Source organism: Bos javanicus, chromosome 1 (genome assembly GCF_032452875.1).
Source record: "Bos javanicus breed banteng chromosome 1, ARS-OSU_banteng_1.0, whole genome shotgun sequence".
Classification (NCBI taxonomy): Eukaryota; Metazoa; Chordata; class Mammalia; order Artiodactyla; family Bovidae; genus Bos; species Bos javanicus.
Genome location: NC_083868.1, coordinates 95,126,372 through 95,153,851, shown reverse-complemented (window position 1 = coordinate 95,153,851; position 27,480 = coordinate 95,126,372). Strand labels below are relative to the sequence as shown.

The window sequence follows — 27,480 nt, the reverse complement described above, 5'->3', positions numbered from 1 at the left end:
CATGCAAGTGGGAAGCAAAAGAAAGTTGAAGTAGCAATCCTCATATCAGACAAAATAGACCTTAAAGAAGATTACAAGAGATAAGGAAGGACACTTCATGATGATCAGGGGATCAATCCAAGAGGAAGACCTAACAATTGTAAATATCTGCACCCAATGTAGGAGTACCTCAATGTGTATATTTTTCTTTTATGAAGACATATATTAGATATTAAACAACTACAACATAGCAACTGGTTGATCATTCAGAGGGTATGAAAAGCATTTATCAAGTTGGCCTAATCTGTTGCACTTTTGTATCCTAGTTGATTTCTTGTCACTAATAAAAGTTCAGGTGGCTAATGGATGCTGTTCCTTTCTCTAGGTTTATTTCAATCTACAGAGGACCCAGCCACACCTATAAGGTCCAGAGGCTGACGGAATTCACATGCTACTCCTTCAGAATCCAGGCAGCCAGCGAGGCTGGGGAAGGGCCCTTCTCAGAAACCTACACCTTCAGCACAACCAAGAGTGTCCCCCCCGCCATCAAAGGTTTGTGGACCATGTATTTCAGTGTGCTATTCTGTGAGGAAATGTTGGGATTTAGCATAGGAGGCTTGATTCTGACCTTAAATATGCTCTCCTAATATTTCTCATATCAGCCAGATAGAATCAAAAGAACTTTCCAAAAGAGAAGATTGGGAAATGGGTTCTACAGGGGGAATGAGAGGCCTTAGAGGAGATGGCTTACTGGTGTGACTTTTCTTGAGTACACGTAAATTATTATCACAAATAACAGTGAGGCAGTCTTATCCCCACAGGAGATAGATGGACAGAGGGAAGAAAGAGACCAGAGTGACAGATGCCGGGTTAGGAATGCAGGTGAATTCCTGGTGGTGTAATGCCCATGGAGTTTACCACAGAGGTTTGAGTACCTCCCTTCAACAGTTGATCCGCATCTTTGGATCCCTTGGTGTGTAGATGAGAGGCTAACAAGGGTGGCATCCCCGCCTTCCCTCCAACCCACAGCTCTCACGGGAAAGCTGCAGCAGCAGGCTGTCCTCATCTCCTGGGGTATTTGTCTTGAGGTTTGTGAATGACTGGTTGACTCTCTGCCCACTTCATGGCATCAGGCAGTGAGCAAAAGCCAGCTCCACTCAAGCTCTCCCTCCACCAGATCTGCTCAGTCGTCATCTTCCGCTTTCAGCCACAGAGTGCTGCCTCTGCACAGCAGATCCGCCAGGCAGACAGCAACAGGGCAAAGCTGGCTCATCCCTTCTCACCAGTGCTGGGCCCAGGTCCAGCCCCTCTAGGACTCTTGAGTCTGCACCCTCCCCTCCCCGGTACCTCCCTCTTTGCTTTATCCAGCTGCTGCCCAAAACGACTCTGAGGCTGACAGATAGACCAGCAGCCCACTTGAACCAGGTTTTACATGGGGTCAAGTGAATGTTGGCTCTGTTATTTGAGGTGCTAGGCAGTGAGCACAAATTATGTATTTGGCCCCAAGAGCTAGGCCATTTGAATCACTGCTTCCACACAAACAGCTGTATCAGATACACCAGGACATGGAGTGCATTACAGGAGGGTGTGGGGCCTCCAGGGCCTGAGTCAGGGTCTGACTCACATTCTGTTAAGATTTCCCATAGCACCTTGCAGGGTAACTTAGAACCTCTTAGAATCAGTTATGTCCAACTCTTTGCAACTCCATGGACTGTAGCCTGCCAGGCTCCTCTGTTGATGGGATTTCCCATGCAAGAATACTGGAGCGGGTTGCCATTTCTTAGTCCAGGGGATCTTCCTGAGCCAGGGATAGAACCCACGTCTCCTGCATTGGCAGGCAAATTCTTTACCACTGAGACACCAGGGAAGCCCCCTTGCAGGGTACTTTACGGTAAATGCCTTCCCCGTGCTCCCCTGCCCCTCAGTGGTCCAGAAGCTCTTTGACTTCTTCATGTGACTAAGATACTGATGTAAATGGATGTAGACTTGCTGGGTCCCTTGGGTATTAAATGCCCTGGCACTTTGGTGTGGCTTTGCCTTTTAGTTGTAACAGAAGATTCCTGACCATGCTGTGGTTCATAGATGTGTTGTTGTAACAGGGAGGTTTGCCACATTTTATCAGTTAGCTAAATAAGTGCAGGGGTCTTTCCAACACTATCTTTGCCTCTGGAAGTGATTGTTGAGGTAGTTTGATCTTTTGGAAAATACACCTAATTAATAGTCCTTATAGGTCTTGGTGCTTTATCTTCAGGTGGACAGTGTCCACGCTGCCACGCTGTCACGACGTCTTCCTCTCACTTTTAGATTCAGGAGGTTGGCATAGCTGGAGGACTGTGTGGTTGGCTGAGATTCTTGATTTAGTTTTTCCATAAATTACAGCCAACTCATACAAACTTTTTTTTAAAGACAGCTTTTATTTTTCTGAAATAGTATTGTACAGAATTGAAAGTAGAAACAGCTGCCTCTAAAGAATTCATGTAATTTGAAATTTAAAATAAGGGCATTCAGTGAGAGGAGTTACACATACTAGTTACAAAATGGAAACATATCAGATATTAAATATAAGAAAATATTAAAATTTTATAGCCTGTAAGTGCTTTGCTGCAAACTAATATAATTTCACTTTAAACTGGAATGATGAGTCCAGTAGGTAGAAAATTAAAATAAACAAATGTAAGATAACTTTTACAGGCTTACCTCAAATGCCACCTGCTCCTCAAACCTTTCTTAGACCCTCACATGAATGTGACCTCCCTCCCCTGGAACTCCCCAATGTTTTCTTTGTATCTCTCATTCTCATCTGGCCTACATTATGTCTGCTTATCTTTGTTTCATACCTTTCTCTCTGCTTCCCTTAACTACATCTTAATTTCCTTGAAAGTAGTGTCTAGTTTTGCAAAATACCTAACACAGGACTTAATCATAGAAGGTTCTCATTAGCCTTAAGAAAAAAAAAAAAAAAAAACACGAGAATGCAAGCCAGGTCAAGCAGTTATTAATAGGACAGTGAGCAGAGGACTCTTGGCCAGTGGCTTGAATGCCTTCTCTTGGTAAAGGGTGCCCTGATAGATTTCTAGGGGGCTAGACATATAAACTCCCCTCGCAGGGCAGGCACAAGCACACTCCCCCTCTCTCAGGTCCTCACTAATATTACTGAAATACTGACCGTTTATATGATACTTTGAATTTTTGACCGTGGATGTGTGGATTTGTATTTCAGCACCTCGAGTAACACAGTTAGAAGGAAATGCGTGTGAAATTTTATGGGAGACGGTACCACCCATGAAAGGCGACCCTGTCAACTACATCCTGCAGGTGTTGGTTGGAAGAGAATCTGAGTACAAACAGGTGAGCACCAGCATGTGGCACGTGTGTGGCCTGTCGGTCTGGTTGGCTCCTGGCCTCTGCCTGTTGCTGTGAGGATTCAGTGGCAAGTGAACTACATTTTTCTTAAAATTGATCGTGGAAACTGATTCACATGCACCCATTACCTGACTCTCTAGGATATAATAGCTCTAGCTTATGTTCTTACATTTTCAGTTTCTTAAGCATGATCTCATGGGTTTTAAGTTCTATATTTGTATTTGATATTGCCTGTGATATTCACAAGTATCAAACTATGTATTTATTGAAAACTGTGTCAGTGATTTTACGCTAGAGGGAAAAAGTGTCAACCTAATTACTGAAGGCCCTGTTCTATCTGCCTTTTTTACGGAAGTTATAATTGAAGGATGAGGAAGGAAGAAGATGACGTATCAGCCCTCAAGGCTGTGATTCAGAAGCTTTGGGTCACTGTTTGTTGCCCTTTAATGTGCATAGGATCATATGAGAATCTGTTCATGTGGATTCTGATTCAGTCAGTCTGGGGTCATGGGTCAAGCCCCCAGGTGACACTCATGTTGCTAGTGCATGAACCATGTTTTGAGTAGCAAGCCTATACATATCACGTGATAAAGGATTTGGGTTTATCATTCATTATACCCTTTTTGATCCTGATTATTCCAGAGCCACTCATTGTCTTGTCACTGGCTATGAAAGATTCAGCTACTCTATAGGTTTCCATAACATTCCCAGAAACTTAATAACTACGTGAAAGCAGAATATAACACTGTTGCTCTGTTAGGAAAGCTGAGACCCGCTGCTCACCAGCACTTGTAATAGAGGTGTGCATTTACATCAAACTCCAGTACTCTTGACTGGAAAATCCCATGGACGGAGGACCCTGGTAGGCTGCAGTCCATGGGGTCGCTAAGGGTTGGACACAACTGAGTGACTTCACTTTCACTTTTCACTTTCATGCATTGGAGAAGGGAATGGCAACCCACGCCAGTGTTCTTGCCTGGAGAATCCCAGGGACGGGGGAGCCTGGTGGGCTGCCTTCTATGGGGTCGCACAGAGTCGGACACGACTGAAGTGACTTAGCAGCAAGAAGTTGAAGATAAATGCCACCTGCCTTCTGAATCTTTATCATAATTTGCAAAAACTTCTTTATTCAGATAAAGAATAAAGGCTCCAGATACACAAAACAAGTAGAAAAAATGATTCAGAGCTTGTGTTAGTTCGCTGGTTAATATCCCTCATATAATAATGTGTAGAAAGAAAATTTTAGTAAATTTCATAATCCTTTGTTACTATGAAGTGTCAGATTAAAAAGTGAATTGCTTTAAACACATCTTGCAAAAACTTGTTTTAAATATGACAGCCACCAGTATTGTTTAACATCAGTGGATGGTTTTACCAGTTTCCATCCTTCCTCTTAAATAAGAGCAAACGCACTCTTGTTTCCTTTCACCTTAGAATCTCATTTTATACAGTATATTTCACAGTAAATAATTTTTAATTTATTTATTATAATTGGAGACTAAGTAGTTTACAATACTGTGGTGGTTTTTGCCATACATTGATGTGAATCAGCCACAGGTATACGTGTGTCCCCCAGTCCCAAACCCCCACCCACCTCCCTCCCTATTTCATTCCCCTGGGTTGTCCCAGTACACCGATCTATTTCACATATGGTAATATACATGTTTCAGTGCTGTTCTCTCAAATCATCCCTCCCTCGCCTTCTCCCAGAGTCCAAAAGTCTGTTCTTTATATCTGTATCTCTCTTATGGTCTTGCATATAGGGTCGTCGTTACCATCTTTCTAAATTCTCTATATATGCATTAATATACTGTATTGGTGTTTTTCTTTCTGGCTTACTTCACTCTGTATAATAGGCTCCAGTTTCATCCACCTCATTAGAACTGACTCAAATGTGTTCTTTTTAATAGCTGAGTAATATTCCATTGTGTATATGTACCATGGCTTTCTTATCCATTTGTCTGCTGATGGACATCTAGGTTGCTTCCATGTCTTAGCTATTGTAAACAGTGCTGTGATGAACATTGGGGTACATGTGTCTCTTTCAATTCTGGTTTCCTCAGTGTGTATGCCCAGCAGTGGGATTGCTGGGTTGTATGGCAGTTCTATTTCCAGTTTTTTAAGGAATCTCCACACTGTTCTCCATAGTGGCTGTACTAGTTTGCATTCCCACCAACAGTGTAAGAGGGTTCCCTTTTCTCCACGCCCTCTCCAGCATTTATTGCTTGTAGACTTTTGGATCACAGCCATTCTGACCGGCATGAGATGGTACCTCATTGTGGTTTTGATTTGCATTTCTCTGATAATGAGTGATGTTGAGCATCTTTTCATGTGTTTGTTAGCCATCTGTATGTCTTCTTTGGAGAAATGTCTGCTTTAGCTCTTTGGCCCATTTTTTGATTGGGTTGTTTATTTTTCTGGTATTGAGCTGCATGAGCTGCTTGTATATTTTTGAGATTAATTCTTTGTCCGTTGTTTCATTTGCTAATATTTTCTCCCATTCTGAAGGCTGTGTTTTCACCTTATAGTTTCCTTCATTGTGCAAAAGCTTTTAAGTTTAATTAGTTCCCGTCTGTTTATTTTTGCTTTTATTTCCATTACTCTGGGAGGTGGGTCATAGAGGATCTTGCTGTGATTTATGTCAGGGAGTGTTCTGCCTATATTTTCCTCTAGGAGTTTTATATTTTCTGGTCTTACATTTAAATCTTTAATCCATTTTGAGTTTGGTTTTGTGTATGGTGTTAGAAAGTGTTCTAGTTTCATTCTCTTACAGGTGGTTGGCCATTTTTCCCAGCACCACTTGTTAAAGAGATTGTCTTTTCTCCATTGTATATTCTTGCTTTCTTTGTCAAAGATAAGGTGTCCATAGGTGCGTGGATTTATCTCTGGGCTTTCTATTTTGTTCCATTGATCTATATTTCTGTCTTTGTGCCAGTACCATACTGTGTGGATGACTGTAGCTTTGTAGTAGAGTCTGAAGTCAGGCAGGTTGATTCCTCCAGTTCCATTCTTCTTTCTCAAGATTGCTTTGGCTATTCGAGGTTTTTTGTGTTTCCATACAAATTGTGAAATTATTTGTTCCAATTCTTCACAGTAAATAATTTTACATGTGTTACTCTTTCGACTTACCTCAAAGATATGATTGATTTCAGAGTTTCAGCTCACATGGAGAATGGAGGATTTTTTCTCCCACTAGGTTTAGTCATCTTTAACACCAATAGAATCGTCCTATCCCGTAGCATTGTAAAAAAGGGTTAAAGGATGAAATGTTACAAATTTTACAACATATCATTTAACACTTAACAATATTCACTTCCCAACAGGACATGCATCACTGTATTTTATAACCTTTTCTCCAGCTACCATGCTTTTCCGCTTGTTCTTGGGTAAATGTTCTGCTTCTCAAAGCACACTGATTGCTGTTTTTCATTGAAAAAGCATTATTTATTCAATATCTATACATCAGGCATGGCCAGAGTATAGGTTTATTCAAATTAGATTTCATTGGTAGATGTGCTGCTTTGAATCTTGCTGTTTAATGCTAAAATAGTTTAACCCATGAACATACAAATACTAATATACAATTACATATATGCTTCAAAATATATTTCTTATAAATAAACAGCTATAAATAGTGTTTCTTGGTGAAAACACAGTTAAACCAGGGCAGGCTCAGTGGATAGGAATTAGCAATCTTCTTGTAACCATGTGTTTCCTGCATTTACCAAGAAATGATTAGGCAGGTAGTGGTACATGAAAAGTCACAGTTGAGTCAGGGACAATTTGTACTGAGTTTTTTGCTTCTCCCTATTCAGTAAGCATTAACTTAAGCATGATGTTTTGAGCCCTACATTCACTTGTTCTGGACACGAGATAGGGAATGAAGCCTGTTTATAGTCCAGAGATAACAGGCTTTGAATTCATAGAGGCAAAGGAAAAGAAAATTAGAGGTCATCAGTGTAGAGCATACACCACGGCAGAGCTGTGGGCTTATAGGAAGCACTGTGTATACTTCAGTTACAGCACTAATCACACAGGATCCACTAATGTGTGGGCTTGTGTTATTCATTTTTATCTTCCCAGGACTGGAACATAGCTAGGCACTCTGTAAATGTTGTTTGCATGCATGAAAGAGGCCTGTTTCAAAGGAACAGGGTGATTTATACTTGCAGTGGGGATGAGAATTAAACTTGACCATAGGGGGGATTTAGAAGTGATATTTGTAACTTAGGTGAAAAAAATCACCCATCATAGGACAGTACGCTTCTGTTCCCCAAGCTCATTTTTTACAGGCAACATATGGCAAGGGCCAAGGCTTTTGCTGATATTTTGCCGGAAACATTGAGTTAAACTCTGTAATTAGCTTTCTTTTGTTTAGCTATCATGATGTAGGGTGAGCAGCTGGTTCTAATTATGAAACAGTCTATTAACTTCAAGTATTAAGTCCTCACCTAAAGTTTTACTCTGCATTAGTATGCATGCATATATTGATTTGGCTTTTCTGCCATTTAAAAAGTCTTGCAAGCATAAGCTTTTTTCAAGAAGCTTGAAAGTTCTTTCCAGACATTAATTGTAAAGCATTCAAGAAAAGAATGAAAATTGTGTGTATGTGCAGGTGACTTTTTTCACCTCACAAGACAGAACATAAGCAGTTTTATAATCAAGAAAGTGAAATGATATACATTTGTGTTCAGACACAATGATTTTTATATAAAGTGTGTAAATATAAACACTGAAGGTAAGAAAAGGGTAACAAACTATAAGAAAGTATTACCTATTGGGAGCCAAAATTTTATTATTAGTACTGTTGCTGCTCAGATTTATTGCATTAAGAAAACCTTTGAAGCATCTGAAAATTCATAGAGCTCCACCTTTAACTTGATGGCATCTCTGAATTTGTTTTGTATCATTTTTAAAATATAGTATTGGGACATGTATTGATTCTTTGTGGTATCACACAAGGTACTGTGAAGAAAGATCTTCTCTTGACCTTGATGGAATGATTTTAAAGACTTGGAACCTGCATATTTTTTAATGGTTTGCAATTTAATTCCCTAACAGAAATTAAACATGCTATGACTGTCTATTTTCATAAAGGTTCAAATCCAAAGCAAAGTAAGAATAGATCAAGATGGGAATATTTAAAAGCTATTATTTGTCTTACTGACTCTCAACACTTTGTAGGTTTATAGGTCCCTTTAAGTATCTGATGAAGGATATGACCCCCCCACCTTCTACCAGAAAAATATTCATGCATACATCCATTTTAAATTGCATATAAAACAAATGTATACTCAGTTTCCTGGAATTCTGGTATAGGACCCCTGATTCATTGAGAAACTCAGGTGCTCTGTACAGTGAGGGCTGCCTGGCATATAACAGAATGGCAGAATCTGTGCTCTCAGAGCTTCTAGTCCCATTGGGGTGGAAACAGCATGCCCCCAAGACGCAGTTCAGTAATAGTGCCCTTCACGTCCTCTTTGGCTCAGGAGCAGCAGTTCCTGCCCAGCACTGCACCCTCCACAGAGGAATCCTGCAGGTTAGTAAATGCCCACTTCAGCAAGGGGCCCAGGAAGGTCACGTCTGCCTTTTGTAGTCATGTGGTATTGGAGGACTTATTCACCTCTCTGAGCCTTGCTGTCTTGTCAAAGTGGAGATGCTAATTCTCCTTTTCAGGGTTACTGTGGACATCAGCTCTGTTCAGTCTTGAGAGGGTGCTGTGCAGATGGTGATGCTGGGCAGTTATATCTCCTTTTCTTGGGAGAATTAGTAAAAGAGATTTCAAGGATTTCAACTACACAGCATGTTACTCTGAATTGAGGGTCACAGATTCTTTGTTTTGATTATCTGGGTATTACTTTAAATCCTCTCACTTGGAGTAAACATGTCAAAATTACTTAAATATAGATTGCACACCAAATCAAGGACAGAAATATCTTTGTAAAAATAATATTGCATGTATACTTACTGTGATATTATGATTGGTTACTTCAATAAAGATAATCTTAGATGGAGCTATGCCTTTTAAATTGGGTTGAGGCAGGAGGAAGAGCCCATAATGGTGCCCCTGTCAAAATGAATGAAAACAAAGGGAGAAGAGGCACAGCCTGCTGCAGAGAGAGGCACAGTCCCATGAAAAGTCCCCTGAACTGTGCCGCAGGCCTGATGACCTACTGACTATGTGATCCTATGGCTGTGATTATTCTCACAAAAACAACTCAGTTGTCTCAAACCTGTGGAACCAGAGTCCTCAGGAAATGGAGTATTGGGATTGTTTCATTTTGTAGTGTTGTTGACTACTATCAGTGCAATGAAAACAGCTCAATTGTTAAAGATTCCATTGTATAATCATGGCTGTACCTATACTACACCCTGTGGTTTGTGTGGGGGTTCTAATACTTAATGTTCACATGTACTTATTGCTGGTAATTTTCCTCTTTTCAAACTGTGTGGTATAAGCATATCTACTCTTAAGTATTGAAGGGTTCTAATTAGAGAACATTCGATGAGCATCTTTCTCTGTTATAGCCATGTACTATTTGCTGTGGAAATAGAACACAGTCCCACACTCAATCTATTTATCACATATATATATATAAAGATAATAAAAACATTGTGTTGACAATGCTTTTGAAAGGGGTGAGGTCTTCCAGTTAAAACAAGAGCTAAAAGAAAAACATTTACAAATTAAAGCTCAACTTTTGATTGGACTTGTCATTAAAGAAGTTCCCTTCAATTAGATATTCATTTTTCCTTCACTAAGCTTTTTGCCTAAGGGTATGAGAAAAGTAGCATTCCTTTACTTTCAAAATACGTTTTCAGGGATCTTTAGGGAGAGAAGAGATATAAATCAAAAAAATGTATGTGAAGTCTCTATTCAAGATTCCATGAATTGGGTTTCTGGAAAATTAAATATACTTCTGAGCCAACTTTCATAGAAGGAGCTAGCCATGCAAATTCTGGAAACCACAGAAATAATTTAACACTAGATATAAATGAAACTATATCAACTTTCCAAAAATCTCTCACACATCTGTGGGGAAATAGGTTACTAAGTGGTTTTCAGCCATGAGGTCGTCAGTGTGGCATAAATTAAGAGGACACATCACAGAAATGCTGCCCATGTCTTTCCTTGGCACAGTCTGGATTGGGGGCCTGCTTTCCATACTCATAAAGGAAAGGCAGTGGGACCCAGGGTGGGGTGATCTGGAAGTGTTTCACAGAAGCACCAGAGAAGTTATCAGATTCCCTGGGAAGACAAAGTCAGAAGGCCAAGAGAAGTACGCTTGGTATCACACCATAGTCACTAGATGAGGACTAACATGGAGGGTGGGTTCAACCCAAGGACATGGAACCAGTGGAGCTGCAGCAGTTCCGGTGATGAGCAGGGGTGAGTTAGATGTGAGATCTCCTCTGGGGTCTACCACTAACTACCCTTATTTGCCTGAGACCTCAAGAAATTAACAGCTCTCTGATCCTTAGCTTTCTCATCTCTAAAATGGGACTACTACTCAGCTGCCAGAGTAATCAGAAGGATTAAATTTGATAAAGAGGACTTACCTCCAGCATAGTCCTTTCACAAAGCATTTGACACAGTTTCTTATTTAATAATCCCTTGTTGGGTTTAAGTTAGGTACTGTTACTGTCACATGCTAAAGATGAGAAAAGTAAGGCTCAAAGCTATTATTTGCCTGAGGTCACAAACCTAGAAAGTGCCAGAGCAAGGACTTAGACCTGGAATCCTGATGCCAGTTCCCTGGGGTTACACAAAAGAGCTCCAGTAGCTACCATATTTCACCCTTTGATAAGTGTGAACATTGCAAGAAGTGAGACCTCCAAAAGGATCGATGAAAGAAATGTATTGAGAAACCTTATAGCTAAAGCTTAGATGGCATCTTTTCTTCAACTCCATCAACATCCTAACTACTGCCACCATAGAGTTAGAATAGATTATTTACCTGGGCTATTGCAGATAGGAAACCAGAGCTCAGATAGGGGAAGGGACTGGTAGTATGGTGGTCCCTGTTGTTTCGAAGAAAAGACTTGTTTCGAAAAATACTGATTTGAGCATCTAAATTTGGGAAATTAAGTAAAGAACATTCACAATGAAAAGGTCTCTGTAAAGAAAAAAAGCGGGACCATTGTTTTCCTGAGACCACGCACATGATGTTGGGAAATAATCCATAGACAGTATCATCATGGTGTAGTCTGAATGCCTGAATAGCTGGCTGTGTCTGGGTTGGGGCAGTCACCATGACGACAAGTTCGTCTTAAAATAGCCATTTAACTAACTTATCATTGGAACAGTGAGCTATGAGAAAGGAGTGATCTCTCAGGATCACTGGGGTTTTCTTACAGCTCTTTTGAGTTGCTAAGACACATGCCACAATCTTCACAGAGAAACAGAGTAACTCACCTGGAGGAACATGCTTCAAATCTTATAAAAGGGAATAGCAAAAGACGGGTGAATCTGGGAAATATGAGAAACACAATTGATTTTCCGGGGCTTACTCACTAAACAAAAGTACAATAAGACTCTTATGGCTACTTCTAAAGTTTGAAAAGGAGGGAGGAAAAAATTTTCAAAAGGCTGAATATCAGGTGAACATTGGATGTTCTGATGCCTTTTCTAAACTACAATCTTCTAGCTCTTTCAGTTTGCACAACACTGAATGAGTGGCCAGTGCACTTGTGTTCTCTAATACGATGTCCTGCTTCTTATGGAAGTTTATGTGCTGGTCTTTAGCAACTGAATGTTTGTAGATTCCCACTGACTCTGGCAAGTGTTTCAGACAGAGTTGAGATTGTTGGAAATACTCTCTATTTTCTCGGGAATTTATGTTAATGGGCAAAATTCACAGTTTTACTAAGGTGGCCTATCACTAAAAATGCCCCTATCACTTTTGATCACTGTATGTTAAAAATATATTTGAAGTATTTTAAAATTCTAAACAGTAGTAGTAGTAATAATAATAGCTAACTTTTGCTGTGCAGTTACTTACATACCACCCATGTTTTAAGCACTTTATGAAGCTAACTCAGTGCTACTCAGCTAGAAAGTGTTTGGTTAATTTTACTTTGCTATTTAATTAACCAAATCTCTTTACTGATTTGAGTTTCAGCTAGTTTTTTCCTATCTCTAACATAAGACATGGATTTTTATGTAATTTTAAGGTGATTATCATTTCCTCTAAGTGTTTTGAGTATCAATACCACTTTGATAGAAGAACAAAGTAGAAGAAAAATGGAAAAGGACAGGTTGGTCAAACAGGAAACACTTAAGACAAACCATTGCAGTAAATATTAATTTGTGATAAATAGGACTGCATCAAAAAAATTCTTTAAAAATGATTAGGTAAGCCACAAAACTGGGAGAAAATATTCATAACACATATCTGACAAAGAACTTACATCCAGATTATATTAAAGAACCACTGCAAATTAAAATAGGCAAAACAGTTGAAGACACAGTTCACAAAAGAAGTTATATGAATGACCAAATAAGCACATGAAGAGGTGGGAAACACCTTTAGGCATCAGGGAAATGCAACTGAGGTACCAGTCTCACCCATTAGAATGACTAAAATACAAACGACTGACAATAACAAATGTTGGTGAGGGTGTGAAGCAACTGGAACTCTCATGCTTAGCTGGCAGGAGTGCAAAGGGATGTGCTTGTTAAAACTTTACCATGCAGTTAGATATGGAGTTACACTCAGCACTTCTAGGTATTCACCTAAGAAAAAGAGAAACTTAAGTCCAAGATTTGTACAAAAATGTTCATAGTACTCTTACTGTATAAAAACTCCAAACTGGAAATAATGCAAATATTTGTCAAAGAGCAAATGGACACATCAGCGTACAGGCATGTGATAAAATACTTATTCTTCAGTAAAAGGAACAGCTACTGAATTGAGAACGCAGATGAATCTCCTAGGCACAGGAAAGTGCACAGGATTTGATTGTATTTGTATGAACCTCTAGAGCAGACAAAACAAATTACAGAATGAAAAGTCAAAATAGTGTTTACCTCTTAGGGCTGACGTGAGCTATCTAATGGAGTAGGGTTTCATGGTGTAGCCACTAGTGAATGTCAACTGAGACTTTACACTTTATTTCTGTAATTTGTTTTTGTTTACATTTTAAAAAATTCTGTGCACCAAGATCAGAGATCCCTTATAAGAATTAACTCATCTGCTGATTTATAGCCTAAATTATTAAAATTCAGCTAGATGCATCACCATTACTTGTATCAGCTGCAGTACTGATGAGTGCCTTACCTCCTGTCAATATCAGAGTCACTGAATTTATATTTTATTTGGAGTAGGTCAGAATACTTTATGGATGAAATACAGACTTGGACAAATGCCATTCCATGTACTCTTTGTTGTTATGGAGTTCATTTAAACCAAACCAGTTCTATGAGGACCCAATGTTATATGATCATTACTTCAGAGACCACAGTGTTGTTATAAATTAATTGACCAGGACTTTTCTTTTTCTTGAAGGTGTACAAGGGAGAAGAAGCCACATTCCAAATCTCAGGCCTCCAGACCAACACAGACTATCGGTTCCGCGTGTGTGCATGTCGTCGCTGTTTAGACACCTCTCAGGAGCTAAGCGGAGCTTTCAGTCCCTCTGCGGCTTTTGTACTACAACGAAGTGAGGTCATGCTTACAGGGGACATGGGGAGCTTAGATGATCCCAAAATGAAGAGCATGATGCCTACTGATGAACAGTTTGCAGCCCTCATTGTGGTTGGCTTTGCAACTTTATCCATTTTATTTGCCTTTATATTACAGTACTTCTTAATGAAGTAAACAAACCCAACAAAACTAGAGGTATGAATTTAATTAATGCTACACATTTTAATATACACATTTATTCAGATACTCCCTTTTTTAAGCCCTTTTGTTCTTTGATTTATATACTTATTTTACAGATTTAGCTAGGAAAAAAATATCAGTGTTTTGGTGCACCTTTTTGAAATGCAAAACTAGGAAGAGGTTAAACTGGATTTAAAAAAAAAAAAAAAAGAAGCAAACCAGATACCAAAAGCTAGCTTATGTTTTCTTTTAAAATTTTCAGATTTGCCTTTATTCTGTCTTCACTGATGTCTTTTGCAAGCCTTTGATTTTTTTTTCCCATGTTACAGTTTAGTAATTTATATTCACCGTTCACTTCTTATGTCTTGATCATCTGTATCTGTGACCATGAATCACAGCGTGTGTACTTACAGGGCTAGGATTTCGGCATTGTCAGAGTATTACCACACAAAAACCACCACGTAACGGAAGATATGTTCACTCAGATAAGGCTGCCCTAAACAACCATGTTGTCACTCAGTTATTTAACTGTTTAGCTCATCGAAATCAAAATGTGTACTTTAATCTAAAATGTTTTAATAATCTGTATTTCTTATGATTTTAACACTATGAGCTGCCTGTCTAAGAAATCAAGTAACCAAAATGCACCTATAAATTATGGAGCATTGTAGATTTTACCACGTCAATTCATAGCAGTAACTTTTCGAGGGCATTGTGCAATAGTTAGTTGTTTCCTTGTTCAGCTATTTTAAAAGCTGCTTTAACTTGTTTGTCTTTGTATATAACTACTTCTAATCTAATCACTAGAGTTATTATATTCTGTTATGTTTGACCAGAATTATATGACGAGAACTGGTGACAGTTTAGTGCCTCTGCCCATTGTCCATGATTTACACTAATTGTGAGCAGTCTCCTTATATGTCAGCTCATTATTTTTGAAAGATTTGCCTTTAGGCTGTTCTTTGAGGTATCAATGAAGTGATTGAATTTCAGTTCCTTAATTCAGTGCACATAATACTAATCTAACAGCAAATGAAAATTAAAACCCAATAAATTTGTAGTTCCTATTTTTGGGGGTTGACCTGGCTATGTGTGGAGAGGGAATGGTATTTGCTGGTAATAAGCACAGGGTGTTTGGGGGTCAAGGAGCCTAGATTCTCTCCCTGGATCTGTCACTAACTTGCTGCGTGACCTGAACACGTCACTTTACCTCTCTGTGCCTCAGTTTTCCCATGCATTAAAAATAAAAAATAAAATGGGGATTCTAATGTTTGTAAGTGCTTTGAGATCCTTGATCAACAGGTGCTATTGGAGTGCAAAGTGTTACTCTTGCATGTTTATTTTCATTCATGAGATTGTCAATTTTAACCCAAAGTCATTGGATTATGTATATGAAGTCCATAATGTTTGCGTACCTCAGGGACATTTAAGAGTTGGAGGTGCAAATATATTCCAAAAGGGTGCAACAGACACAGTGTATCCCCCTGCTTCTGTTTTTGTATATTTTTGCTACTTGGTTTTTCTTGATCATAGCTATTTTGTGCTTGGTCTATGTTGTCTTAAAATGCAGTATCCTGTACTAGCTTATAATATTCCCATACCAAAGTCATGGGGAAACCAACATTATTTTGTTTTTGGTTTATTTATACTATATTCTGCATACAGTACTTTAAATGCCAATTACAGTGCAATCTTTATTTATTGTAAAATTTTTTAAATGTACTTATGTACTAATTTTCCCTTGTAGCATGTTATTTTTTTGTGTTTTATACTTTTGTAATTTTAGGTCAGTCTTGTTCCTTGGCAACATCTGTAGTATTATCATTCTTCTGACATTTTCTTGTGTTTTTAAAGATAAAGAGCATCTAGTGCATTAAATGCCAAAAAAAAAAAATCCATTATCAGTGATTGAAACGTTTACATGTACCCAAGAAAAACGTAATCATCTCTTTAAAGAAAGTGCTAAGATCAATGAATTATTCTGTGTGCCTACATTGTGATGTAGTAAGTACTAGAAAGTTCTGTATTTTGTTATTGACTAGAATAACTAGTTTAATTAGCCTTGCAAACTGATGGCATCAAGGTAAATATATTTTTGCCAAAGTTTCTGGCCTTCCAAAACTCACTCCACTATTAAATGTGCATCACGATCCACTATAACAACTGCATCTGCATTTTCTGAAACAATCTCATGCCTTTGGGGAGAAGGCATTTTTTTTTTTAAACAATGAAGAGTCAACTGAGTACAAGAACCTTGTCTGCAGGAGAAAAATAAAATCCCTCTTTGGAAACACTTCAGAACTGCTGCTATAAAGAAATTCTCAGAATTGGTTGGAATTTTTTTTTATGAAATAGTACTTTAAGCCAAAATTGCTATGACTATTTGATCTTTGAGATTTTCATACTGTCTAACCACCAGAAAGCTGAAGTGTGTGAAACACTAGCTGACGGCACTTTATTTTATTGCTCTCCATTGTTGACTGTTCATTATAATTCCTCAGTCAAAAAGTTATCACACTATCCGGCACTATTTTATATTACAAATATTATGTATATGTGATATTGATATAGAACTATATATTGCCATTACACATGACCAATAAAATAAAGTGTTATGTTAACCTTCTCTCTTTGCCCTTTTGCAATATGTAGGAACGAGTGAGTGGCTTTCTGATGCTCTATATGTCAAACATCCTCTCTGGCACAAGAAATTCCAGTCATGTGAAGCAAAATTCCCTTTGTCCTCAAAGAAATTGTTTAAAAGGAAAACTTTTTTAAAAGGTTTTTTTGCATATTATCTGCCTTGTTCTTATCAACTTGAAATGTTGGCATTTTCTAACCATGTTTTGTTGGCTACAGTAATTCAGTATTCCTGTCAAATTTGAAAAGTGCCCTAATTGAATGTGTTTGAATGTTATCCTTGCACAATTCTTTAAATTGAAAGACAAAATGTTTTACCTCACTGTTGGACATACATTCCAAGCTTTTCAACTTTAGGAGAAAAAAAAAATAATCATGTTTTCCTGTATTGTAAATTTTAGACTATTTCATATACATTGTATTAAAACTGCCATATCAATTTTAATGTATAGATTTTGCAAATACTATGCTATATGTAATACCTAACTGTATCTGTAGTGTATATGTAATATATTTATGCCCAATAAATGTTTTAATTCTTTCTGACTTAAGTAGGGTTCTTCTGCCATGAATAGGATTGCTTTTGTTGTTGTTGTTACTTTTTAAATACTTAAACCACACCCCAGAAGTTGTAAATTCAGATGCCTTTAGAGGCCAGGCAGGTGGCGTAGTGCAGGGAGCTTGCTTTGCCATCTAAAGGGGTGGCTGCCACCCTGCTCCTGGTTGGGGTCCTGCAGGTCGGCCACCCACAAACATGTAGGCTATTTTTTTCAAAAGAGGCTGCAAGTCCAGATCTCCCTAAATGGGCCAACTAACATGCGATTGCGGACAAGGCCCACGGGCAGCCAGTTCTTTTTCAGAGTGTGTGTAGATAAAGTACGCTTATTCTAACGTGTTATCCATCTGCCAAACTCAGGAGCCCAGGTCTGCCTCTTCACTTAGCACCTGGGATGCTCCTGCTCTGTGACAGACTCGCACAGTTCTGACCTCCCCCTTCCCTCTTCCAGGTCCTATTCAGCAACAACAGCAGCAATAAAGTATAGTGTTCCTACTATAGTCATGGTTGCATCATGATGTTTATTTAGATTGTTTTGCTAGGAATCCCTACTATCTTTTTTCCCCCTGAGGGAAAAATGATTGGGGAAACTTTATAACTCAAAGCTCTCTTTCTCAAAGAATGCTGATAATCATTCTTTTGGGTAAAAATGCCAAGTTGAACACATCAAGTTTTGCATGCTCCTTACACTTCACTCCTGAAAATATACTAAAGGGTTTTTTTTAAGTCATAACTGCTGTCAACACTGAAGAGTGGGAAAGAATTGTTAACACGAGAATTTTGAAAACCCGACCAAAGAAAGCTGAATTCTCATTTACCAGGGAAGAGAATGAACGCCAACTCAATTTACGTGCCGAATTCACTGAAGGTTCAAAACCTGATAGACGTATTTCCCTTTAAGGTAATGGTAAAGAGGGATGGGAGCCTAAAATAGTATTGGTAAAAAGCTGTTAAAAATGCCATTATAAAAAATAATGTCTTTTTCCAGCAAAACAGCTGCTCCTCCATTCTTGCAGAAACCAAAAGTTTATCCCCAAGAGAATGTAAAATAAGCCCTGGACTTGGAGAATGTGATTCTTACCTGAAGATGAAGTGGTTCAGTACCACCCTTCAGTGGTACCTCTCAGCCTTGGCTACACAGTAATACCACCTGGGCAGCTTTTCAAAATCCCTATGTCAGACCCTACACCAATAAAATGAGTATTTTGGAATATCCTACACCAATAAAATGAGTATTTCTGGAATATCAGTGTTTTTTAAATCTCCCCAGGTGATTGCATTGTACATCCAAGATCAAGAACCACTATCCTAAGGTGAAACTCTCAGGCAGCAATCTTCTCAGCTTTTTAGTCCTCTGGCTTAACCAAAGGCAACCTGACATCTGATGAAAGCTGCTAACGTGAAAAATCCAAAGCTAACAACTTGGAAGAATCTGAGGCTAAGGGAGAAGAAGCTTCAGAAAATTATCGTAGCCCCAAAGAGATGAGAAAAGACAAGTCATCTTTAGACTAAAGGTAGGATGCTGTGGAAGAAGAACATGTGAGGAACATGGAAACATTCTGGGAAATTAGCAACTCAAGTAGAAGGATTGGAAATTGGAATTGAAAATAATCCCAAAACAAAGCATAAAAGTGAAAAGATAAGTACATCAGGATCAAACCAGGATATTCAACAGCCAAATAATAGGAACTCCAGAAAGAAGAGGAAATGCAGAGGAGGAAATTAAACACATGGGTTTCCAGAGTGGAAGTACACAAGGGTGCTCAACACAATAGATAAAGCAGGGCCTCTGCCAAATCACACCGTCCTGAAACTTTTAAACAATAGGACCCAGAGAAGCTCCACGACACATAGAGAAACTGGTCGCACGGGAGGATAAGGAGTCAGGGTAGCTTTATACTTCTTAGTAGCAACACCAGAAGCAAGGAATCAGTGAAGCAAGTATGTCAAGATTTTGAAAGAAAAAGATTTCCCACCTGCTTACTCTCAGTCAAGGGTAGAGCATCATGAAGACATTTTTAGAAATTATAGCTCTCACACTTTTGCCTCCCAAGTACCCTTTCTTAGGAAGCTCCCAGGGAATATGCTCTCCTATGTTTGCTTAGTCACTCAGTCGTGTCCAACTCTGTGACCCCATGGATTGTAGTTCACCAGTCTCTTCTGTCCACGGGATTCCCCTGGCAAGAATACTGGAATAGGTAGCCATGCCCTTCTTCAGGGGATCTTCCTAACCCAGGGATCCAACCCACATCTCCTATATTGCAGGCAGATTCTTTACCGTCTGAGCCACCAGGCATGCCACATGCTTCCTGTGTGATATGAGTGGATGCAGCAAGAAAGATGCATCTATGGGATTCCACCTTCAGTGCTGTTCACACCGGTCAGCAGTTGGCTCTCTGGCCCTTTGCCTCAGAAAGATTTATGCAACTCTCACTTTATCCCTTCCCTATCCACAGTCATGATGGGTGCATAAACACACACTTCTCTCAACAGAACTGCAAAATGATCCTTTTCAACACTTGACCTTGGACTAATTAAAACAATTAGGGAATTCCCTGGTGGCCCAGTGTTTAAGACTCTGTGCTTCCACTACAAGGGGCATAGGTTCAATCCCTGATAGGGGAAATAAAGATCCTGCATGCTGTATGGCATGGCAAAAAAAAAAAAAAAAACAATTAAATCTGTACCAGCACTGGTACCCTCTGTTCAGGGTGGTATCTAAAAAAGAAGTTCCCACCTCCACCACTAGACTCTTAAGTGCCTCAAAAGCATGGGGGAGGGAATATGTACCCAGGACAATACTGTCAACTCTGCAGCACACAGTGCATTCTCTGGCACAGAACAGAAGCTAAAAAAAGGTTTGTTGAATTCAGTTGACTAATTTGGTCAGAAAAGTTCACACAGTAGTGATAATGAGCCGTAAGATACTGCTCAAGTCATCTTCAGTCATGATGTGTTATTTTGTGTACGGTATTTTAGTTCCTTTTAAAATTGTAGTCAATAAAGTAAAATGTAGGAATTGCACACCAAACACTGAAATTCCAGAATCCACTGAGGTTTGAGACATCCAGCAACTCGAGTCTTATTCTGGAATGGTGGTTATCAACAGGGATTGACAGCAGCTGTCCTTGTAGGCTGGCATCTGCTCTGCACTTGACCACCTTTCCCCCTAAATCCCCAGCATGGATATGGACGATGACACCTCCTCTGATAAAAGAAAAATGCCTGGCTTTGTTTCAATCAACAGTGAGAAAACAGGTTGGGTGGAGGGGAGGTCAAGACTTCTAAGAATGATGGAGTGAGGGTGTCTATAAATCTGCTTTTCCAAAGAAGCGGCAAAAACACGGGCAAAAAAAAATTGCCCAAAATTTTCTGAAAACTTTCAAAGCTCCAGAAATTAACCAAATGCTTAAGAACAGCAGGTTCTGTGGTATTTACCTCAACCTATACCTCTACCCAGCCCACTCAGCTGTGTCCAACTCTGCAACCCCATGGACTGTTGCTCACCAGGCTCCTGTCCATGGGGTTCTTCAGACAAGAATACTGGAATGGGTTGCCATTTCCTTTTCCAGGGGATCTTCCTGACTCAGGAATTGAACTCTCTTCTCCTTCATCTCCTGCATTGGCAGGTGGATTCTTTACCACTGTGCCACCTGGGAAGCCCAACCAAACGCTTATAACAATCTGAACCTTGGTAAGAAGAGCAGGTTTTGTGGTATTTAACTCGATCTAACACTCAAAAAAGGTGTCCTTTTCTTTATAGGGGACTGGAATACAAAAGTAGGAAGTCAAGAAACACCTGGAGTAACAGGCAAATTTGGCCTTGGAGTACGGAATGAAGCAGGGCAAAGGCTAATAGAGTTTTGCCAAGAGAATGCACTGGTCATAGCAAACACCCTCTTCCAACAACACAAGAGAAGACTCTACACATGGACATCACCAGATGGTCAACACTGATCAGATCGATTATATTATTTGCAGCCAAAGATGGAGAAGCTCTATACAGTCAGCAAAAACAAGACCAGGAGCTGATTGTGGCTCAGATCAAGAATTCCTTATTGCCAAATTCAGACTTAAATTGAAGAAAGTAGGGAAAACAACTAGACCATTCATGTATGACCTAAATCAAATTCCTTATGATTATACAGTGGAAGTGAGAAATAGATTTAAGGGACTAGATCTGATAGAGTGCCTGATGAGCTATGGAATGAGGTTCATGACATTGTACAGGAGACAGGGATCAAGACCATCCCCATGGAAAAGAAATGCAAAAAAGCAAAATGGCTTTCTGGGGAGGCCTTACAAATAGCTGTGAAAAGAAGAGAAACAAAAAAAAAGGAGAAAAAGAAAGATATAAGCATCTGAATGCAGATTTCCAAAGAATAGCAAGGAGAGATAAAAAGCCTTCCTCAGTGATCAATGCAAAGAAATAGAGGAAAATGACAGAATGGGAAAGACTAGAGATCTCTTCAAGAAAATTAGAGATATCAAGGGAACTTTTCATGCAAAGATGGGCTCGATAAAGGACAGAAATGGTATGGACCTATCAGAAGTAGAAGATACTAACAAAAGGTGGCAAGAATACACAGAAGAACTGTACAAAAAAGATCTTCATGACCCAGATAATCACAATGGTGTGATCACTCACCTAGAGCCAGACATCCTGGAATGTGAAGTCAAGTGGGCCTTAGAAAGCATCACTACGAACAAAGCTAGTGGAGGTGATGGCATTCCAGTTGAGCTATTGCAAATCCTAAAAGATGATGCTGTGAAAGTGCTGCACTCAATATGCCAGCAAATTTGGAAAACTCAGCAGTGGCCACAGGACTGGAAAAGGTCAGTTTTCATTCCAATCCCAAAGAAAGGCAATGCAAAGAATGCTCAAACTACCACACAATTGCACTCATCTCACATGCTAGTAAAGTAATGCTCAAAATTCTCCAAGCCAGACTTTGCAATATGTGAACCATGAAATTCCAGATGTTCAAGCTGGTTTTAGAAAAGGCAGAGGAACCAGAGATCAAATTGCCAACATCCGCTGGATCATGGAAAAAGTAAGAGAGTTCCAGAAAAACATTTATTTCTGCTTTATTGACTATGCCAAAGCCTTTGACTGTGTGAATCACAATAAACTGTGGAAAATTCTGAAAGAGATGGGAATACCAGACCACCTGATCTGCCACTTGAGAAATGTGTATGCAGGTCAGGAAGCAACAGTTAGAACTGGACATGGAACAACAGACTGGTTCCAAATAGGAAAAGGAGTACGTCAAGGCTGTATATTGTCACCCTGCTTGTTTAACTTATATTCAGAGTACATCATGAGAAACACTGGGCTGGAAGAAGCACAAGCTAGAATCAAGATTGCCAGGAGAAACATCAATAACCTCAGATATGCAGATGACACCACCCTTATGGCAGAAAGTGAAGAGGAACTAAAACACCTCTTGATGAAAGTGAAAGAGGAGAGTGAAAAAGTTGGCTTAAAGCTCAACATTCAGAAAACGAAGATCATGGCATCTGGTCCCATCACTTCATGGCAAATAGATGGGGAAACAGTGGAAGCAGTGTCAGACTTTATTTTTGGGGGGCTCCAAAATCACTGCAGATGGTGACTGCAGCCATGAAATTAAAAGACGCTTACTCCTTGGAAGGAAAGTTATGACCAACCTAGATAACATATTGAAAAGCAGAGACATTACTGTGTCAACAAAGGTCCGTCTACTCAAAGCTATGATTTTTCCAGTGGTCATGTATGGATGTGAGAGTTGGACTGGGAAGAAAGCTGAGCGCCGAAGAATTGATGCTTTTGAAGTGTGGTGTTGGAGAAGACTCTTGAGAGTCCCTTGGATTGCAAGGAGATCCAACCAGTCCATCCTAAAGGGAATCAGTCCTGGGTGTTCATTGGAAGGACTGATGCTAAAGCTGAAACTCCAGTACTTTGGCCACCTCATGCGAAGAGTTGACTCATTGGAAAAGACTCTGATGATGGGTGGGATTGGGGGCAGGTGGAGAAGGGGACGACAGAGGATGAGATGGCTGGATGGCATCACTGACTCGATGGACGTGAGTTTGAGTGAACTCTGGGAGTTAATGATGGACAGGGAGGCCCGTCATGCTGCGATTCATGGGGTTGCAAAGAGCGACTGAGCAACTGAGCTGAACTGATACCTCCCTTCCCTACCCCAGCTCCATACCAGCCTTGAAAACCAGCAGCCAGAGGTAGCACACTGGGTTTGGAGCACCTCAAAATGGCTCATCCCTAGCACATTTCACTGTTTAACCTGTCTCACAGCTCTCTGGAAAAGCCCCATTGGCAGGGTAGTGGTATTTAACCTGCCTTAGAGCTCATTTTATGGGAAAGCTGTATACCCAAGGCACTTATTGCAAGCTATGTAGTGCAATAGTCTAACCCTGCAGCTACTTGAGGCTGCAGTACCAATGGCAGCAAACAAGAGTTGGCCCAAAACTTCAAGATTGGGAGCATGAGGTATCCTTAAGGGGTTTTAAAAGCTTGTAACATAGTTCTCCGGGTCTAGAAGTCTATGTGCATGAGCAGGGCTGTGTGCATGCTCAGCAAAGACCTGAGAAGGCCCTGATCTCACTTCTGACTGATCTTCAGGCCTTGTGCAAGTGGGAAGTGAAGGTTAAGGCAGAAATATAAATTCCCTGTGTATTGAAAGTGTACTCCATCATACAGAGTCCCTTGACAAATGAAGACTTACTGCCTCCAGGCATTTAAGGAAACCTGTGAGTATACATTGGAGAAGGCAATGGCACCCCACTCCAGTACTCTTGCCTGGCAAATCCCATGGATGGAGGAGCATTAACTCACCATTAAAACACAATGATACTTTAGTGGCCAAATTCAAAGGAAGAAGTCTGGAAAGATACAATCTGAATTCTTAACTTGTGCTTAGTTACTCAGTCATGTCCGAGCCCACCAGGCTCCTCTGTTCATTGAGATTCTCCAGGCAAGAACACTGGAGAACACTGCCACACCCTCCTCCAGGGAATCTTCCCAACCCAGGGATCGAACCCAGGTCTCCTGCATTGCAGGCAAATTCTTTACCAGCTGAACCACCAGGGGAGCACAAGAATACTGGAGTGGGTAGCCCATCCCTTCTTTAGGGGATCTTCCTGACCTAGGAATCGAACCAGGGTCTCCTGCATTGCAGGCAAATTCTTTACAAGCTGAGCTACCAGGGAAGCCAAATTCATAACTTGGATTTACCCTAATGAAAAGAAAATAAAAGTGTTAGTCACTCAGTCATGTCCAACTCTTTGTGACTCCATAGACTGTAGCCCACCAGGCTCCTTTGTCCATGGAATTCTCTAGGCAAGAATACTGGAGTGGGTTGCCCTTTCCTTCTCCAGGGGATCTTCCTGACCCAGGGATTGAACCCGGGTCTCCTGCATTGCAGGCAGACTCTTTACTGACTGAGCCACCAGGGAAGACCCACTAATAAGGAGTAGAGATTCTGTGTATGTGTGCTAAGTTGGTTCAGTCACGACAAACTCTGCGAGCCTATGGACTGTAGCCCACCATGCTCCTCTGTCCATGGGAAGAATAGGGAGGTGATGATCAAAGAGGATTTTGGTCTTAACTGTAATATGTTTGCTGTTTAGCTGAAAGATTTATTTATATATCATGTAATAAAAATTAGTTTCATGGTAAACAAAACCATATAGAAGAAATAAAATTCTTCCCTCTTTTCTGAGCCAAAGGATAAATAAAGATGCTTAATTTTTTCCTATGAGAACCAAAGGTACAGATTTTGTTTTCTATCTGAGCAAGTTATAAGAGAAATGTGTTCAATTTAGACAAACACAGTTTCTTGCAGACATGAGACATTGAATGCTGATGATTTTCCACTATAGCATTGTTTTCCAAAGTGAGGAGGTAAACAAGATAACTAAGTGATTATTGCTGAGAAATGGGGTATTTCCTGCCACATCAGTAAACAAGGATGTAACAGTCATCAGTGACTACAACCCTCCAATGTGAGCTTTAAGAGCACTCAGGAAGGAGAATACCTGCCATCTGTTAACCATCAGGCTGCAGCCACTCCCTATGGTGAGCCCCAAGGAAGCTCATGATGTGAATGAAAACACAGGATACTGGCCCCAGATAGCTAAGATGCATATAAAAGGAATGATTTCAGTGAGCCCAGACTCATGCATCTTCCCATACATAGAAAAGTGCTACATTCCTTAACTTGGGATATCTGGTTTTCTTTATGTAACAATCTTTCAACGTTCTGACTACCTGCCCTTTGTTGTAAAACTTCTATATAACCTGGCTCCTCCCCTCATCTCCTCAAAGCAGTTCTCTCAGGGTCACTTGAGATGCTGTCTCCCAGGCTTGAAGGTCAACACCTTTCAAATTAGGTAGTTTTTGTTTTCTGTACTAGGGAAAATTTTAACTAGCACATTAAAGAAAAACATAGGGTTACAGTGGATATTTAAGTTTACAAATGAAATAGAGCAAGTAAATAGTGCAGGTGCTACTCAGATATGGCAGGAATCATAGGACTGATAAACAAATAGGACTAAAGTTTGAGAACAATGCACTGTGGAACACTGCCTCCTAAAAATACAAATGGGTCTATGCAACACATATTTTAAGTTAGCATCTGCAGATACATTCTTTTTCCCTCTCAGACTTTAGGGGGAAAGGAGTGGGAATAAAAACTCACAATCCACACACAGTTGGAGATGGAGCCGAATGAGAAACTTCATGCAGCTGAGCCCTACCTCCCTCAATAACCTGCTTATCCCTTCCTGTCTTACTGTGCATATTTTCACATTCAATACTTAAGAATATTCACAAGACTAAGAATTAGCTTATCTAAAGTTACAGTGTTTTTTCCTGAACCCTGAAGTTTCAATAATGTTATTTTGTAGAACCTGAGACAAGATAGAGTAGATTTTGTTTTTGCAATGGGCATGTGGGAGGGAAGGAAAATATAATGGGCCTCTACTTACTCATCTGCCACTCCCTCCTCTGGGCAATGAGCTAGGGGCATCCTTTCCCACCTCCAACTCCATCCACTTGATTCTCCACAAGTTGCTGTGTTTTCCCAAAATCCCTTGCCCAGACTTAAATTATTCTAGAGATGGGCCTCCAACCATTTGGGATTAAGTTATGCCTGTAACTGCAAGATGAAAACTTTGAAGATTTTGAGCAACTGGTTTTCTCAGTGTAGAATAAGCAAGTGGTCAGTTAGAGAAAATATGCTGGCAGGAAGAGAGAAGCAAAGCAGAGGGACCATATATTTAAGGTTTTATTTATTCTCTCTTTAGGTTCTGGTAGTGCAGACAATAAAGAGTCTACCAGCAATGCGGGAGACCTGGGTTCATTCCCTGGGTTGGGAAAATCCTCTGGAGGAGGGCCTGCTAACCCACTCCAGTATTTTTGCTAGAGAATCTCCATGGATTCTCTAGGAACCTGGCAGGCTACAATCCATAGGGTTGCAAAGAGTTGGACACAATTGAATGACTAAGCACATAGATTCACTGAGAACACCCTTCCTTGCTTTCCTTCTGCCCCTTTGTGTTTAAGCTACTTGGACTTGGGTATTTACTGACACAAGAGACCAGAAGATTCCCAACCAGGATAGAAAGTATGTAAGACATATTTCATATTGCAAAAGGGGCTTATTTAAATTATTATATACAGGAGAGTGATCAAGATGGTGATATAGTAAGATGTGAAGCTCCCATCTCCCACAAACACAACAAATCACACTAACTCATTATGTGCAGAACAATTCTCACAATATCTACTGAATGCTAGCAGAAGACCTTAGATTGTGGAAAGGGTAAGAAAATCTCCACATGACTGGGCAGAAAAAAAGAGGGAGGAAAAAAGCAAGAAAGTAATTGGGATCGAACCTGTGCCACTGGAAGGAAGCTGTGAGAGGAGAAAGGTTCCTGTACCCTGTGAAGCCCCCTCACTTGTGGGAGATCAGCCAGAACAGAAGGGGAACCTCAGAACCTTGAAGGAAAGCACAGTAGCCAATTTGTGACAACCAGAACAAAGGGAGTACTGCACAGACAGTCAGTACCACTCCTCTGCGCTTCCCAGCCTGACATGCACATCCATCGACTCAG

The 27,480-nt window shown here is 40.0% G+C and overlaps 1 protein-coding gene across 8 annotated transcripts in view; it reads left to right on the top strand.

Annotated features, from left to right (window-relative positions):
• The window catches only part of FNDC3B (fibronectin type III domain containing 3B), a 356,072-nt gene extending 338,718 nt beyond the window's left edge, over nucleotides 1-17,354 (top strand). For all 8 annotated transcript variants that reach the window (XM_061415723.1, XM_061415747.1, XM_061415714.1 and 5 more), the window contains 3 exons: nucleotides 365-531; nucleotides 3,200-3,327; nucleotides 13,851-17,354. In XM_061415723.1, coding sequence (XP_061271707.1) covers nucleotides 365-531; nucleotides 3,200-3,327; nucleotides 13,851-14,162 — 607 coding nt within the window. In that variant the 3' untranslated portion in view covers nucleotides 14,163-17,354. The remainder of the gene's footprint in view (nucleotides 1-364; nucleotides 532-3,199; nucleotides 3,328-13,850) is intronic.
• The last annotated feature ends 10,126 nt before the right edge of the window (nucleotides 17,355-27,480 follow it).